At 44.9% G+C, this 17,798-nt stretch overlaps 1 protein-coding gene across 1 annotated transcript in view; it reads left to right on the forward strand.

The window, feature by feature from the left end:
* Window positions 1-10,420, forward strand: part of cuedc2 (CUE domain containing 2) — a 56,785-nt gene extending 46,365 nt beyond the window's left edge. Inside the window, 5 exon segments of the mRNA XM_078530669.1 lie at window positions 2,715-2,766; window positions 2,769-2,786; window positions 6,488-6,618; window positions 8,278-8,408; window positions 10,214-10,420. Of these exon segments, the coding sequence (XP_078386795.1) occupies window positions 2,715-2,766; window positions 2,769-2,786; window positions 6,488-6,618; window positions 8,278-8,408; window positions 10,214-10,283 (402 nt within the window). The 3' untranslated portion in view covers window positions 10,284-10,420.
* Window positions 10,421-17,798: the final 7,378 nt, after the last annotated feature.

Consider the following 17,798-nt stretch of genomic DNA (forward strand, 5'->3'; position numbering starts at 1 on the left):
TGGCAACCTATCTACTTAACTGAAGTTCCTCACCCTTGGAACCATTCTCGTGAATCTTTTCTGCACTTTGTCTAATGCTTTCACGTCTTCCTCAAAGATGCAGTGCTCCAGTTGAGGCTTAACCAGTGTTTTATACAAACTTAGCATAACCTCCTTGCACTTGTATTTAGCCAACATTTGTCTTTCAACCAAAATCACCAAAGTCAGTTCGCTGTTTGTGGGATCTTGCTGTGCGCAAATTGGCTATCCTGAAATAGTGCCATGGGGACTTTTACATCCTCCTGAGGGGACAGACTATTTCACATCTCATCGAAAAGGCAGCACCTTCAACAATGCAGCACTCCCTCAGTACTGCACATATGTGCTCATGTCTCTGGAGTGGGACTGAAACCCACAACATTGTAGCTCCGGGGTAGCGGTGCTGCTGAGTGACACGTTAGCAGTTAGAACATTGGGATAGAGGCGGAGCACAGATACTGAGTAAAATGAATGTCCACTGAGAGCTAATATGCTGAGCGGGCGGTAGAGTAAGCCCATTTTCTATGAACAAAGGGTTGGAACATTCTGGGACACGCTGTGAATTGACGTTGATGGTTCATTTCAGAGACACAGATGTGTACGAACAGCTGCAGACTCAGCAAGAACATGTTGCACAAGTGTCACAGGCCCACCAAGTTCCAGGCTCATTGTCCCAAACCGCAACTCCTGACCAAAGCAACATGAGTAGCTTCAATGGGCAGAAACAGGACTTGAGACAAACTTGTTTTTAAAATGATTTTTGTTTAAAAACAGTGAATTGATTCTGAAACCCATCCACAGCTTATGGATGTGTCACCAGTGTCCATGAGGAGGGCAGTGCTTTGCAGTTTTGGTGTTTTACTCATAAAGTGAAGAGGGTTGTTGTACATCCACATTTCCCTATTTTAATAGTTGACCCTGTTTAAAATAAACCGAAAGTCGCACGATTTTGGAGTGTTCACAGCTCCTCCCGAAGGAGCTGATTCCTTGCAGGGATCCTTTATCGCTAACTCCTTGCTACCTCGGCCAAATAGCCATTACTCATTGTGAGCCATTGAATGTCTACAGGCTATTTGACCTGGAGGGGATTCACATCCGCCTGCAAATATCATCCTCACGTCAACGACCCTGACAACAAAGGTCATGCATCAGGCGCATGGGGACCCTAATCATGCATCCTTCGAGAATGCTACATTGCTGGATTTGGGGTGTGCCCTGTCTAGCTGCTGCGATGGGCAGTAAGGATGCCATGACAATATCTGAAGAGGTGCAGAGAGGCCTGATGTCCACGCCAACTCTTTCCCCCCTCAAGCAACATCAGCATGACTAAATTGGCTGTTCATTCATGTCCTTGCAGATGGGGGGGGATGACACAGCACACAGTACGACTGCTACATTCACTGACATTTGTGTCTGCATTTCAAAGTAGTCCATTGGACGTGAAAGGCTTCAGCCATTTCAAAGATGTGACAAGGTGCGTTGCAAATGCCAGTCTCTCTCTCCGTCTTTGGCTTTTTCTCCCTTTCGTCAATCTTTCTCTTTCCCGTCCACACAAACAAAACTGGTTGATATAAGATCCAAAGGTTATTTGTCGAAATGTGCACATCAGAACAAAGTGATGAGTGTGCAGGGAGCTCAGACAATCACAGGACACAAAAGCAGATCTACGGAGGTGCTGAGGCAGAATAATCCGTTGCCAGTGAACACTGGTGAACTGGGGGATGGTGAGTCAGGAGGGGGCAGGGTACGGGAGAGGGAGAGAGAGAGAGAGACAGAAAAATCTGACGCGTTATTCTTACTGCTGATGATGTCTCAGTCGGACTGCTCTCTGCCGCTTGCTGCCCAGGAAGCACCAGCTGCTTCATTGCATGAGTTTACGGTTAGGACGCTGGATGGAGCCCCTGTGTCTCTGTGGCAGTATCAAGGGAAAATCCTGCTGCTTACCAACGTGGCTGCATTTTGAGGGTCAACGACACCACAGGTAAAGAGCTTCTCTGTTGTTCAATGTCGAGGATGATTACTTCAACGGGATATCCCATCAGAGCAAAATGAAATCAGGATCGGGGAATAAAACGACACTCTGAGGTTTCAGAATCACAGAATTGTGACAGCACAGGAGGGGCCATTCAGCCCATCGCGTCTGCACTGGCTCTCTGAGTGAGCATTGCACCTCGTGAAATCAAACACCTAATTTTTTTTTTAAAGTTCCTTTCATGGTCTGTGGGCAGCGCTGGTAAGGCCAGGATTGCAGAGGGCAGTTGAGAGTCCACCACATTGCTGTGGGTTCTAGAGTCACATGTCGGCCAACAGGTAAGGATGGCAGATTTCCTCCCCAAAAGGGCATTGGTGAGCCAGATGGGTTTTTATGATAGTTTCATGGTCACCATTGCTGAGACTAGCTCTCAATTCCAGAATTTGAACCCATGCCCCCAGAGCATTAGCCTGGGCCTCTGGGTTACTAGCCCAGTGACGTTAGCAGCACTCTCTGCTTCAAAGTATTCAGCCCTTAAAGAGTGTTCTCACCTGCAAAGTAATATGTGGATGAATAATAAATGGATGAGTGATACATGGATGAATATATAGCTAGATCTAGCACTATTAAGGCACCAATGCAATAGTTTTGGTCTATTTCATCTGGATAGGGTTGAATAAGTTCCAATTCCTTGATTATTTTCCTCTTCTTCTCTATTCAACAGTTCCACAAACTGAATGCCCTGATGGATAAACTCTCCCATTCCTCATTCACTGTTCTGGACAACAGGATCCAGGTGAGAAGGAATATCCATTCTGGAATTGAAGGGTCACCATGACGACGCAGGTTTTGTGCATTTATTAGCGAATAATAAAGGCAACTACAGAGGCATGAGGGAGGAGCTGACCAGAATTGACTGGGAGATGAGCCTAGCAGGAAAGACAGTGGAACAGCAATGGCAGGAGCTTCTGGGAGTAATTTGGGAGACACAGCAAAAATTAATCCCCAGGAAGAAGAAGCATACTAAAGGGAGGACGAGGCAACCATGGCTGACAAGGGAAGTCAGGGACAGCATAAAAGCTAAAGAGAAAGCATACAATGTGGCGAAGAGCAGTGGGAAACCAGGGGATTGGGAAGCCTACAAAGACCAACAGAGGACAATTAAAAAAGAAATAAGGAGGGAGAAGATTAAATATGAGGATAAACTAGCCAGTAATATAAAAAAAGATTGCAAGAGTTTTTTTTAGATATATAAAGGGTAAGAGAGAGGAAAAAGTGGACATTGGGCCGCTGGAAAATGACGCTGGAGAAGTAGTAGTGGGGAACAAAGAAATGGCGGAGGAACTGAATGGGTACTTTGCGTCAGTCTTCACGGTGGAAGACACGAGTAACATCCCCAAAGTTCAAGAGGGTCGGGGGGGCAGAGGTGAGTATGGTGGCCATTACCAAGAAGAAGGTGCTAGGAAAACTGAAAGGTCTGAAGGTGGATAAATAACCTGGGCCAGATGGATTATACCCCAGAGTTCTGAAGGAGATAGCTGAAGAGATAGTGGAGGCGTTAGTGGTGATCTTTCAGGAATCACTGGAGTCAGGGAGGGTCCCAGAGGACTGGAAAATCGCTAATGTAACCCCCCTGTTTAAGAAGGGAGTGAGGCAAAAGACGGGAAACTACAGGCCGATTAGCCTGACCTCAGTTGTTGGTAAGATTTTAGAGTCCATTATTAAGGATGAGATTTCAGAATACTTGGAAGTGCATGGTAAAATAGGGCAAAGTCAGCATGGTTTCATCAAGGGGAGGTCATGCCTGACAAATCTGTTAGAATTCTTTGAGGAGGTAACGAGTAGGTTAGACAAAGGAGAGCCAATGGATGTTATCTACTTGAACTTCCAGAAGGCCTTCGACAAGGTGCCACACAGGAGGTTGCTCAGTAAGATAAGAGCCCATGGTGTTAGAGGCAAGGTACTAGCATGGATAGAAGATTGGCTGTCTGGCAGGAGGCAGAGAGTGAGGATAAGGGGGTCCTTCTCAGGATGGCGGCCGGTGACTAGTGGAGTTCCGCAGGGGTCAGTGTTGGGACCACAACTTTTCACTTTATACATTAATGATCTAGATGAAAGGAACTGAGGGCATCCTGGCTAAGTTTGCAGATGATACAAAGATAGGTGGAGGGACAGGTAGTATTGAGGAGGCGGGGAGGCTGCAGAAGGATTTGGACAGGTTAGGAGAATGGGCAAAGAAGTGGCAGATGGAATATAACATGGGGAAGTGTGAGGTCATGCACTTTGGCAGGAAGAATAGAGGCATAGACTATTTTCTAAATGAGGAGAGAATTCAGAAATCTGGAGTGCAAAGGGACTCGGGAGTCCTAGTCCAGGATTCTCTTAAGGTTAACTTGCAGGTTGAGTCGGTAGTTAGGAAGGCAAATGCAACGTTGGCATTTATTTCGAGAGGACTAGAATATAAAAGCAGGGATGTGCTGCTGAGGCTTTATAAGGCTCTGGTCAGACCACATTTAGAATATTGTGAGCAATTTTGGGCTCCGTATCTCAGGAAGGGTGTTCTGGCCCTGGAGAGGGTCCAGAGGAGGTTCACGAGAACGATCCCAGGAATGAAAGGCTTAACATATGAGGAACGTTTGAGGACTCTGGGTCTATACTCGATGGAGTTTAGAAGGATGAGGGGGGATCTGATTGAAACTTACAGAATACTGAAAGGCCTGGATAGAGTGGACGTGGGGAAGATGTTTCCATTAGTAGAAGAGACTAGGACTCGAGAGCACAGCCTCAGAGTAAAGGGAAGACCTTTTAGAACAGAGATGAGGAGAAACTTCTTTAGCCAGAGAGTGGTGAATCTATGGAATTCATTTCCACAGAAGGCTGTGGAGGCCAGGTCATTGAGTGTATTTAAGACCGAGATAGATAGGTTCTTGATTGGTAAGGGGATCAAAGGTTACGGGGAGAAGGCGGGAGAATGGGGTTGAAAAACTTATCAGCCATGATTGAATGGCGGAGCAGACTCGATGAGCCGAATGGCCTAATTTCTGCTCCTATGTCTTATGGTCTTATGGTCTAATTGCCAATGACTCTGCCAACAGTTAGTTGATGAAACTGAGTTTTTCTTATCATATATTCAAGGTGGCGACAGAGCTCCAAGAAAGGTTTCTGGCAACTTGTACCAAAGCATTGCCGAAATGGCCAGAGCCTGCAGCCATATTGTGACTGTTGACATAGGAAAATTGAATAGTAAATGTTGCCACTGAAAAACAACCAAAAATTATAGCAGGTAGTAAAGTTTCAGAACAGGAAACATGCATTAGTAGCATAGTGGTTAGTCAAGGCTGAAGCTCCAGTGCAGTACTGAGGGAGTACTACACTGCTGGAGGTGCCGCCTTTCAGATGCAATGTTAAATTAAGGCCCCATCTGCCTGCTCAGATGGATCTAAAATATTCCAAAGCACTAATCTGAAGAAGAGCAGGGGAGTTCTCCCCAGTGTCCTGACCAATATTTATCCCTCAATCCACATCACAAAAACAGATTATTTGGTCATTATCACATCACTGGTTGTGGGAGCTTGCTATGCGCAAATTGGCTGTCATGTTTCTTATATTACAACGATGATTACCCTTCAAAAGCATTTAATGTGCTGTAAAGGGCTTTGAGATGTCCGGTGGTCATAAAATGTGCTATATAAATGCAAGTCTTTTTTTAATGTTACTGGGCTAATAATCCAGTGAATGAGAGATTTGTCTCACATTGCCATTTGAGAAGTTGAAGTGAGTTTTAAACAAAACTATTAGCAGTAAAAGTGACCATGTAGCAATCAGGTTGCAGTATAAACTCTTCTGATGAAGAGTCATACGGACTCGAAACGTTAACTGTGTTCCTCTCCGCAGACACTGTCAGACCTGCTGAGTTCTTCCAGCTATTTTTGTTTTTGTTTCAGGTTTCCAGCATCTACAGTATTTTGCTGTTATCTTATTGTAGTATAAACCCACTGGGCTCACTGATGTCCTGGAGGGAAGAAACCTGCCGTGCTTACCCAGACTGGCCTGTATGTGACTCCTCCAGTCCCACATCAATGAGTTGACTCATAGCTGCCCTCTGAAATAGCCTAATAAGTGACTCAGTTGTAGCAAAACTGCAGTTGTAGGGTCTGGTACACACAGGGTTAACATGGGACTGAGTACAGTACCTGAGCTCACTTAACAATTAGTCTCTTTGTCTTAAAGGGATACACCTCCACCTTAGCAATAATAATACATTGCACACAACATCATTGGCCTTACGATGAGGAGACTGATATCGAGAGACACTCTGAGCTTACTGGAATCACAACTCAACTTGTAACCCTGAAGTGTCTTGTACTTTTAACACATACTTTTAACACATCTTCTTATTGGTCGCTAAAAACCTTTGTGATGAACTATTAATGCATTTATGTCAGACTTAAAGTCTCACCTCTGCACTCAGATCTGCGCTGAAACATTTCTTTTCAGAGAAAGACCATGAAGTTCTGAATGTTCTCAAGTTCGTCCGCCCGGGTGGGAACTTTGTTCCTAAGTTTCCCATATTTGGCAAGATTGAAGTGAATGGTGAAAAAGAGCATCCTCTCTACACCTTTCTCAAGGTCAGTGTCTTCGAGAATGTACCCTATACATTACACAGGAACATAGGAGTTAGGAGCAGGAGTAGGCCATTTCTGACCGTCAGTGTCATTGGCCATTCATCTTATATGTTACTGATGGTCATTGTGCTGTTTATGCTGTTATTGGTGATCAGCCGCTGTGAGCATATTCCCTACATGTTAAAACGTATGATAATGATAGGCAGGAACCACTAGTTAATCCATCAAGTCAACGTGATGTAGTGTAGGATTTAAGCACATGGGCTGTACGAAGGTTAGAAATCAAGGCTTGTTTATACCACTAGTGTCAAAGTGATATCAACCCTTAATGGGAAGCATAACTCTGAGAAACAAGCTATTTACAGAGAATGCTCCAGATTTCTGTTCTTTTCAGGACCTCAACTCCTCAATGCAGTCGCTCACCAGGCTTGTTCAGGCTTGTTCTTCTGCCCAGCTCCTGGCTGTAGTCCTGTTTTCTCTCTCTCTCTATCTCATATGAGGCATCTTAGGTGCTGTCAGCTGGCTTGACTATGTTTCCGATTCTCTCCCTCGAGGGTTTCAAGTTGCCCTGGGCTCCTGCTAAACGGCCACTCTGAAGAATCATGAATAGACTCTTCCGACACCCCTTACTCCACCATGCAATTTTCACAATCCCAGCAGCCATGTAATCCTGAGACAGAGGCAAAAAAAAACCAGAAGTAGAAACACAGACCACCCAACCAATGACACCAAGTCCCATTCCCCTATCACTGCTGTCCCCACTGACATCGGCTCCTGGTCAAGCAATGTCTCGCTTTTAAATTTCTGATCCAGGGTTTCAAATCCCTCCATGGCCATATCAGTCCCTATCTCTGTAACCTCCTCCAGCCCCATAAACCTGAGACGTCTGCACTCCTCTAACTCTGGCCTCATGAACATCCCCGATTTTAATCACTCCACTGTTGGGTGGCCGCACCTTCAGTTGCCTGGGCCTTAAGTTCTGGAATTCCCTCCCAAAACCTCTCCACCTTGCTTTCCTCCTTTAAGATGCCCCTTAAAACCTGTCTTTGACCAAGCTTTTTGCCAGCTGTCCTAACATTGTCCAGTATGGCTCGGTGTCAGGTTTTGCTTTGTAGAGCATTGTACCTGTATCCCTTTCAAATTCTGTTCACACTCGGCCAAAGAATTCCAACCCAGTCCTAATCCGGTACTGAAAAAGGTTATGAAAGCAAATCGTGTCTCAGTGGGAGCACGGAGTCAGAAGGTTGTGGGTTCAAGTCCCAGTCCAGAGACCTCAGCACGAAACCGAGGCTGACATTTCAATGTTGTACTGAGGGAGTGCTGCACTGTCAGAGGTGCCACCTTTCATACGAGACATTAAACTGATACCCTGCCTGCCCTCTCAGGTGGACTGAAAGATCCTCTGGCACTATTTTGAAGAAGAGCAGGGAGTTCTCCTCGGTGTCCTGGCCAATATTTATCCCTCAATCAACATCACTAAAAGCAGATTATCTGATCATTACATCATTGCTGTTTGCGGGAGCTTGCTGTGCGCAAACTGGCTTTTCTACATTACAGCAGAGACTACTCTTCAAAAGCGCTTCATTGGTTGCAAAGTGCTAGGGGATAGCCTGAGGTTGTGAAAGGCGCTATAGAAATGCAAGTTGTTTTTTTTTTTAACAGGTTTCCTGCCCCTTTGTGAACCATCTCATTGGGGACCGGATGAGGTTGCACTGGTCACCCTTGAAAGTGAGTGACGTTCGTTGGAACTTTGAGAAGTTCTTGGTTGATGTGGATGGACAACCATTTAAAAGGTAAAGCACACGTTAGTGTAAATGGGTAGCTGAGATACTTAGCACTTATTCTACAACTGCTGAGTTGGAGTTCAATTGGAACCAATCTAGTGAACCTCTGTTGCAATCCTTCTAAGGCAAATATATTCCTCCTTGGAAAAGGAGTCCTAAGCTGTTGACAGTATTCCAGGTGTGGTCTATAATTATGGTCACACTTCTTTACTCTTATGCTTCAATTCCATTGCAATGAAGGCTAACATGCCATTTGCCTCCCTAATCGCTTGCTGTACCTGCACCTTAACTTTCGGTGGTTCATGTACAAGGGGCACCTAGGTCCCTCCAAGTACCAAATTCCCCAGTCTATCAGCATTAAAAAATATCCTGCTTTTCTATTTTTCCATCCAAAATGGATAACTTCACATCTTTCCACATTATATTCCATTTGCCATGTTCTTGCCCACTCACTCAACCTGCCTAGATCTTTTTATAGTCCCTTTGTGTCCTCCTCACAGCTTAGTTCCCCACCTAACTTTGTATTGTCAGCAAACTTGGATGCATTACACTAGGTCCTCTCTTCGATGTCATTGATAGAGATTGTAGATAGGTTTTGCACCAGTATTGAGCTATGCAGAACAGGAAAATCATACGTTTGATTCCTGAGCTGGACTGAGTCATCTGATTTCAATGGTGACAAATAAACTGGCCCCAGTTTCTTGAAACAACAAAAGGGGAAATTAAAATCAACCAGGTCTCTCGCTCAAGGTCACTGCACAGGATTCATCGCTGGAGGGTGCACTGAGACACTCCAGTGCAGTACTGAAGGAGTGCTGCACTGCCAAAGGTGCTGCCTTTTGGTTGAGATGTTAAGCTGAGGGCATGTCTCTCATAAAAGATCCCATGGCACTATTTCGAAGAGTAGAAGAGTTCATCCTGGTGCCATGGTCATTAAATTATCCCTCAACCAACATTACTTAAAAAGAAACAGATTATCTGGACATTATCGCGTTGCTGTTTGTGGGAGCTTGCTGTGCACAAATTGGCTGCCGCGTTTCCTACATTGCAACAGTGACTACACTTCAGAAGGGTTTAATTGGCTGTAAAATGTTTTGGGATGTCCTATTGTCAGGAAAAGCGCTATATAAATGCAAGTTTTTACTCTTTAACTGGATATTAGTTAAGGACAGAAGGTGAGTCTCAACTGTGATGCACTCCCGGAAACCAAGAACTGTGATTGTACTCGAAAGAGTTGCAATCTGTGACTGTTGATAACTCGAAAGAGTTTCCACTCACCATCCGGACTGATATCTGGAGAACGGCCACTGTGTGGCGCCAGTTACCAGCACAAATCACCACAGGGAGCTACAAATGAATCTCTCATGTTGGCAAGTTGTCAGCAAAGGGCTTGTCTTACCTTTGTTGTCCCATTTTCCATTACTCCTTCAATATTCAAGTCACTTACTCACTTACTTATATTGCGATGCATCTCACAGGCAGGAGGAAGCCATTCAGCCCCCTGAGCCGATTCTGCCATCCAACTAGATCATGGCTGATTTAACCTTAACTCCACAGTTTCTCCTTGTTTCTCTGTTCCTTAGTATCCTTACCCAACAACAATCTCAGTTTTGAACTCTTTATTTGACACCCCAGCCTCAACCAGTTTTTTTTGGAGGGGGGAGGTGGCGGTGGGGAGAGAGTTCCAGATTTCCACTAACCTTTGTGTGAAGAAGTGCTTCCTGACCTCACCCCTGAACAGCCCAGCTCGAATTTTTAAGGTTTTGTTCCCCTTGTTCCGGACTCCCAGTCACCCTTTCGGTCTCTGTTTGTAGGTACGACCTTGGTGCACCGTTCGATATTATTAAAGATGACATTTCGACCCTGCAGCGCCTGAGGGGCTGAGTTCGGTTGCTGTAAAGAAAGGAATTCCCCAGTGAAAGGACTGAGATGTGAAACGTATTTTACTGATGGAGACAGAATGAAGAACATTGAGGAAACTACCGATTCAGTAGCTCAATTGTTCTGATTGAGGTGGGGGTGTGGAGCGCTCTGGGTTTAGTACATTCAAGCAGGATATTTCCCCCCCTACCGGTTTCCAGGGAAGTTTCTAAACACAATTAAAAAGCATTTTTTTAAAAAACGTTGCACAAAACCCGTCTTTTGAATGAAAGTGTATTAAACCAGGGTTATTCAGAATTTTAAGCATCAGGTCTGTAGTATATCCATTCTGTGCTGACCGGAATAAAAACAGAAAGTGCTGGGAAAGCCTCAGCAGGTCCAGCGGCATCTGCGGGGAGAGAAACACAGAGTTAACTTTTCAACTCCAAAATGCCCCTTCTTTGGAACTGACTGGCTCAGGACTGGGGAGGGGGCAAGGAAACCTTCCAAATTTCCCTTTCCTGACCATTATCCAGTGACTAAGACTGTTGGGTGTAAAGCGAATATTGGGAGTGAGGACAGGATCAGACTCCATTGCAATGACCCGCCCCACCCCAGCCATGGACATTTATGTAAGGAAGCAAAGAATTGTAAAATCGTACCCCACTGATAGAGAAATTATTCATTTTTAATACAGGTCGTCAATCCAAAGACCGAACACATCCAAAAACCACAGTTTTTTTGGAACCCGCGTTGACCTTTGACACGGGAAGTCCCTGACATGAACCGACACGACCCGAACTGACATGAACCTCACCGACCATACCCAACCTTTAGCGCGGGAAGCCTAGTTATTTGCCTTACTTTGTGCCCAGCTGTCGTGAGAGTCTTTGCTTCAATCCAGACCCTACCTACCATGGCAACTAAGTTCAACCAAGAAAAGTTGCCCCTCGGACAAATAATGATACAAGTTATCTGATCCAAGAAGCATAGAATACAAGAGCAGGGGTGTTAGGCTGGAGCTATATAAAACTCTGGTTATGCCCACAGCTGGAGTACTGCGTGTAGTTCTGGTCACCACATTATAGGAAGGATGCGATTGCACTGGAGAGGGTGCAGAGGAGATTCACCAGGATGCTGCCTGGGCTGGAGGGCCTGAGCTACAAGGAAAGATTGGTTAGGCTGGGCAGTTCTGTTGAAGGGTCATGAGGACTCGAAACGTCAACTCTTTTCTTCTCCGCCGATGCTGCCAGACCTGCTGAGTTTTTCCAAGTAATTCTGTTTTTGTTTTGGTTAGGCTGGGGTTGTTTTCCTTGGAGCAGCGAAGGTTGAGATCGGATCTGATAGAGGTGTATAAGATTATGAAGGGCATAGATTGGGTGGATAGGAAGGCATTTTTCCCATTAGTAGAGCGGTCAATAACCAGGGGGCATAGATTTAAGGTAAGAGGTAGAAGGCTAAGAGGGGAGTTGAGAAATATTTTCACCCAGAGGGTGGTGGCAGCCTGGAACTCACTGTTGAGTCAGAAACTCTCGTAATACTTAAGAAGTATTTAGATTATTCACTTGCATTGCCATAGCCTCCAGGGCTATGGGCCAAGTGCTCGAAAATGGGATTAGTGCAGTCGGATCTTTGTTGACTGGTGCAGACACGATGGGCTGAATGGCCTCCTTCTGTGCTGCAGATGTCTATGAGTCTATAAGGAATCAGCGCGTCTTTAAGAGTTCCAAGTCCAGTCTGCCAGAAGCTGCTTTCCCTTATTTCATAAACTGTTTAACATACCACCAAGGGACACAAAACCCTTTCTCCAACTCAGCTTTACTAACTAGGTTTCCACATGTTACTATTTATTCACCCTCTAACGATAAACTCAAAAACCAAAAATATCCGAATACTGGAACACAATTGGCCTCAGGGGTTTTGGATAAAGGATACTCGAACTGCAATTGCCTTGTTCTGACCCTCTCAGAGAGTGTAATGTCAGGAAATAGAGAGAGTTTAAGTAAGTTGTATTTGCATTTGTGGGTGTTAGGAGTAAGGTATATCTTTAAGTTCAAGTTTAATTTATATTTTTTCTATTTGTGGATTAAAAAGGTGAAACCTGGGATCTAGTTTCATTTTTGAGTGGGGACAGCAGGTCTAAGTCTTTGTTTTGTGCCTGCATTTCTAATGAGTTTTATGACCTTTGAAGTGGAGAGCTGTGTTATCAAGGGGTTTAGGGAAGTTAAAACAAACAAGATTTTAAAAAACTGTGCCGTTGCCTAGCAACTGGGGTTCAGAGAGAGGGATCCATAGAGACAAGACAAAACTAGAAAAGTAGTTTCAGTTCAGTTGAAGCCAGGATTCCAGAAAGGCTGGACAGCAGAGGGACAGATAGCAAGTCCCAAACTAATGTTGAAGCCAGCTGCCAGAAGAAGCTGGACACAGGAGAGGAAACTGCAGGAGCAGGTTCCAGAAACTAAAGAAGAAAGCCCCAAAATCCAGGGGACTAGAACAGGACATGTCCCAAGAGGACAGTCTATCAAAGGACAAGGACAGGAATCTGGAAAAGGTCCTGTTCTGTGGAAGTGAAAGTAAGAAAGTAAGACAGGAAAGCTCCAAGCTTCAAGTTTAAAAGGAGAAAGCTGCAGGACACAGATTTAAAGCAATATAGGCACGTGAGAAGCCAGAAGATGCCAGGGGACAGCCGAAAGTCTTTACTTAGGCATGTGAAGCAGTGGTGTTCTGTTGGCACGGCTGAGTCAGTGAGAGAGAGTGTGTGGGAGAAAGCTTGAATGCACGTAGCGATCCAGGGGAGAGAAACATTGAAAGGAGAGTTCGAAGCCCTGGAGGTGGACCCTTGTGGAAGGTCTGAGAGAAAGTGTTGCATAGGAGAAGATTCCAAAGCGGGTTCTTCGAGAGTGGAGATTGGAAGCCCTCGTGTATAAGACAGAGTTCAGTGAGACCGGTTGGTTCACCATATGACAAGCATAAGCGGGGGGGGGAGGATTGATGAGAGATCCATAGCATCTGTTTGGGGTGACATCCGTCACTTGGTTTCAGAGAGTGGTGTGTCTGACCAATGTAATCTCACCAGCAATAGTTCCCGTCATGACTGAGTGCCACCAGTAGGAACAGGAGCTGGCCATTCAGCCCCTTGATCCGTTCCACCAATTAGCCTGTGGCTCATCTGCACCACTAGTCCATATAGATAACTTTGTTTCATAACCCTAGATACCGATCAGAAATCTAACAATTGCAATCTTGAAAGCTCTAACAATCCTTCAGAGGAGAATTCCAGATTTCCATTACCGTTTGTTTGAAAAAGTGCTTCTTGGATTCACTCTTGACTGGTACGTTAACAACAGAGAATTACAGTAAAATAAAAGCAAAATACTGAAACCTGAGATAAAAACAGAAAGTGCTGGAAAAGCTCAGGAGGTCTGGGAACATCTACGGAGAAGGAAACAGAGTTAATGTTTTGAGTCCAATATGACTCTTCTTTGGAGTTGAAGAGTTGTAGAAATGTGATCGGTTTTATGCTGTTGAAAAGGGAGAGGGGGGGATGGGTTGGAGGGATGGGTAGGACAAAAGGGAAAGGTTTGAGGATGAGGGAGATCAGATGACAAAGCTGTCGTGGAACAAAAGGCAAAGGGAGTGGTAATGGTTGTGGTAAATAAACAAAGCATTGGTCCAGAGTGAGTGTTAATGGCGGAATAAAGGACAACTCTGCCTAAAAGAAAAGACATAAAAACAAGATACAGACTGACACTTGGCAAAAAAAAAATGAAAATGGAGACAGTCTTCGTGGTCTGAAGTTGATGACCTCAGGGTCCAGAAGATTGTAAAGTGCCTAATCTGAAGGCGATGTGCCTTTATTTCAGGATTACTGTGCCTTTTTCCGTAAAGAGATGTTCCTTCAAAAACAAATATTAGAAGGTGTGACTGAAAGGTTGGTTAGAGTTAGTTTTTCTGTGGGTTTTTAAAAGGTGGAGAGGCAGAGATCTAAGGATTGACACACGCTGATAGAATCCTTCCAGGCTTTGTCATTAGTCTATCCATGCAACCTCTTCCAGCCCTGTTTCCTTTCAGATTCTCCTCAGAATGGTCTGTTGTGCATCGACCACCAGCCCCACCCGTACCCCTCATCCCAACCTTGGCCCTGCCCTCTGAACTTGCTCCTTAAATCCCTCTGTCTCTTCACTGCTCCCTTCCTTGAAAGGCTTCCTGAAAACGCCTCTTTGACCAAGTTTTCAGTCCACCTTTCCTGAGTGCTCCCTCTGTGGCCCGGTGGCCTTTTCCCAGTCCATTTCTATTTGGGAAATGTCAGATGATGGCCACATAAGGTTGCCAACCCCCCCCAGGATTGCCCCAGAGCCTCCATGAACTAAAGATTAATCAATCTCCAGGACACTGCTGCAAGTAACCCAAGATAGAAACAATAGGGACATGACAATTGTGCATGTTTTTTTCCTATTTTCTTTTTTTATTCATTCATGGGGTGTGAGTGTCGCTGGGTAGGCCAGCATTTATTGCCCATCCCTAGTTGCCCTTGAGAAGGTGGTGGTGAGCTGCCTTCTTGAACCGCTGCAGTCCATATGGTGTAGGTCCACCCACAGTGCTGTTAGGAAGGGAGTTCCAGGATTTTGACCCAGCGACAGTGAAGGAACGGCGTTATATTTCCAAGTCAGAGTGGGGAGTGGCTTGGAGGGGAACTTGCAGGTGGTGGTGCCCCCATGTGTCTGCTGCCCTTGTCCTTCTCGATGGTAGTGGTTGTGGGTTTGGAAAGTGCTGTCTAAGGAACCTTGGTGAGTTGCTGCAGTGCATCTTGAACATATATCAATTAAAAAAAATATTCGATACAGGATAAAACAGCTGTTTGATTGGCAGTCAAGCATCATCCAATTGGGCAAGTCACAGCCACTTTGCTTTCCAACTGACCATGGGAAGGTGGTGCACTGCAAACATGGACCAATCAGATGACCAATGGTAGAAGTGCAGAGGCAAGCTGGGCCTAAGCTCCAGGAATACATCCCACCAGAGTTGGCAGCCCAGCTCCAAAGCCAAATAGGCTACCAAAATTCACACGTGAGAAACAGTTCCTTTGGTCAGTTCACGGCCGTTCAAAGATCACGCCCTCACCCCCAACCCCAGGATAAATAAGCGCACTGAGGAAAAGAGTAAAAGTGAGACAACTAGAAGAGGAAATAGAAACACAACCCACAATCCGCGTCAATTTATTAGGAACCATTGCAATGAACAGAAATTAGACCCGTAAACACCTTTACAGTGAGCAGCCACATTGAAATAATCTATACACACAGAGCACATGGCAATAGTTGCTCCCCCACCTGCCCTGCTTTAAGTCGGGGCGAGCTACTGTCTGAGAGCTTGTTTAGGGCGGGGAGTGGGATCTGAAAGTTGAAGACTTGAGTGGTAAGTATAACATTCACGGAACTGTACTGGAGAGGATTGGACGTGCAGTTTGGAGAGGAAGAGGCAGGTACTTTTCTCTGATGAAGCATTGTGCTGAGCAACTGAAACAACTGGTAGATTCCAGAGAGCGATAGCAAAAGGGACGGTTTTAGTAAATCATTCTAAATGTGGTCAGGCATAAGAGACACAGCACGTACACACATGGAAATATCACACAGGAAAACCCTGCTTATGCAAATTTGCTTCAAGTTCTGTTTTTGCCAAACTCTCGTCGTAGCCCTGGGTACATTTTTGTCCTTATTAACAGTTTGCATTTGAAGAGCGCCTTTAAGGCACAGACGTGTGACAAGACAAAAATCGACACCAGGCGAGATTGGTCGTAAGGAGCGTCTTAGAGGAAAACAGAGCGGTGGAGAATGTGAGGAATTCCAGGACTTAGAGGCTCAGCTACTGAAGGCACGGCCGCCGCTGGTGGAGCAAATAAAATCGGGATGCTTAAATACCATTACATTGTCTGACTGTCTGTTATGACCATTAGCAAAAGTCTGTTACGTTCCTTGATTGTACTGAAGCACCTCAGGGTGCCACATGATCTATGTGGAATACTTGAATGCGATTGCACTTTTTGTGATGGCCATTTTGAAATGTTCTTTCAGATATTTTATGAATAAAGTATATTTTTGCAAAAAAAAAAATAAATAAAATCGGGGATGCGCAAGAGGCCGGAATTGGAGGAGCGCAGAGATCACGGAGGAACACCAAGCGATTTGAACACTTTCTAGACTTAAATGACCATTTTAACCCCCTTGCTGAGATCAGCTAACTCAGCACTGGGATCAGATTTGGTCACTTTACTCAATGTATTACAGAGGTCTTGTGGCACAGCGTCCCTGCTTCTGGAGTTAGAAGCTCCAGGTTTGGGTCCCACTCCAGGACTTGATGGCCAAGGAAGGTGCACTCAAAACGCAGCCAAACAGGTTGAGAATCAACTTGTAAATCCTTCCGACACACGTCATTGGCAGGCAGTAAGAATGGAGAGATGCCTGGCCAACCATGTGATGGAATGAAAGTTGGAGACTCTACCATCACTATCCATAGCTCTAGACTACAACCTGCATGTGTAAGAAGTACCTACAGCTGCAGGGGATATGGTAGTGTAGAGGCAATGTCACTAGTACTAGCCTAATAATCCAGAGGCCCAGGCTAATGCTCTGGAGATGTGTGTTCAAATCCCACCATGGCAGCTGGTGGAATTTAAATTCAATTAATAAATCTGGAATATAAAGTAAGTCCATGTTGTTGCAAAAATCCATCTTGTACTAATGCCCTTATGGAGGAGGAAACCTGCCATCCTTACCTGGCCTACACGTGACTCCAGATCCACAGCAATGTGGTTGATTCTGAAATGCCTAGCAAGCCACCACTCAGTTCAAGGGCAATTAGGACTGGGCAACAAATGTTGGCCTCTCCATCCACATCCCACAAAAGAAATAAATATCGGACTCCCTGAGTTAACTGTAACGCATGATGTATTTACCTACTGAGCCAAAGGGTGCTCAGGTGAAAGGGCATTGTCGCATGTACTTAAAATGAAAGAACAGCATTTCATGGCTCTCATTACTTCCGATCTTACCTCCATTGTTATTGATGCACCGTTTCAGCAAAAGCATATTGATGCTTGTCTATTTACTACTCTTTTGAGCTTCAACCCTTAAAGAATTGAGACATACTGAACCTTTCGAGGTGTCATTGAAGGCATATTTTCTTCTGTATGTTCTTTTTTTTTTGAGATCAGTTTAAATTTGGTGAGTTCGGTCTTTCGGCTCATATTCAGCTAGGTTTCCGTGACCCGTCTAGCACGGCAGCCATTCTTTCTGGCTTCTCGCTGTTTTGCCCGATGGAATTTTCTTTATAAACCCCTTTTTATTGCAAACAGAGGTTTCAAATTCTTGCCTTGTCATCCATTTGGGTCCACTCTCCTTTTGCATCCACTCTCCATTTGCCATTGAGGAAATTTCTTTACAAAAGGAAAATCAGGAACTGGAATTGCATGGGATGGCTGAGTATTATACCAGTGGGTTTTAACAATTAAAACATTCACCCAGACCACATCAACAGCCAATG

The sequence above is a fragment of the Cetorhinus maximus genome, chromosome 27, assembly GCF_964194155.1.
Source record: "Cetorhinus maximus chromosome 27, sCetMax3.hap1.1, whole genome shotgun sequence".
Lineage (NCBI taxonomy): Eukaryota > Metazoa > Chordata > Chondrichthyes > Lamniformes > Cetorhinidae > Cetorhinus > Cetorhinus maximus.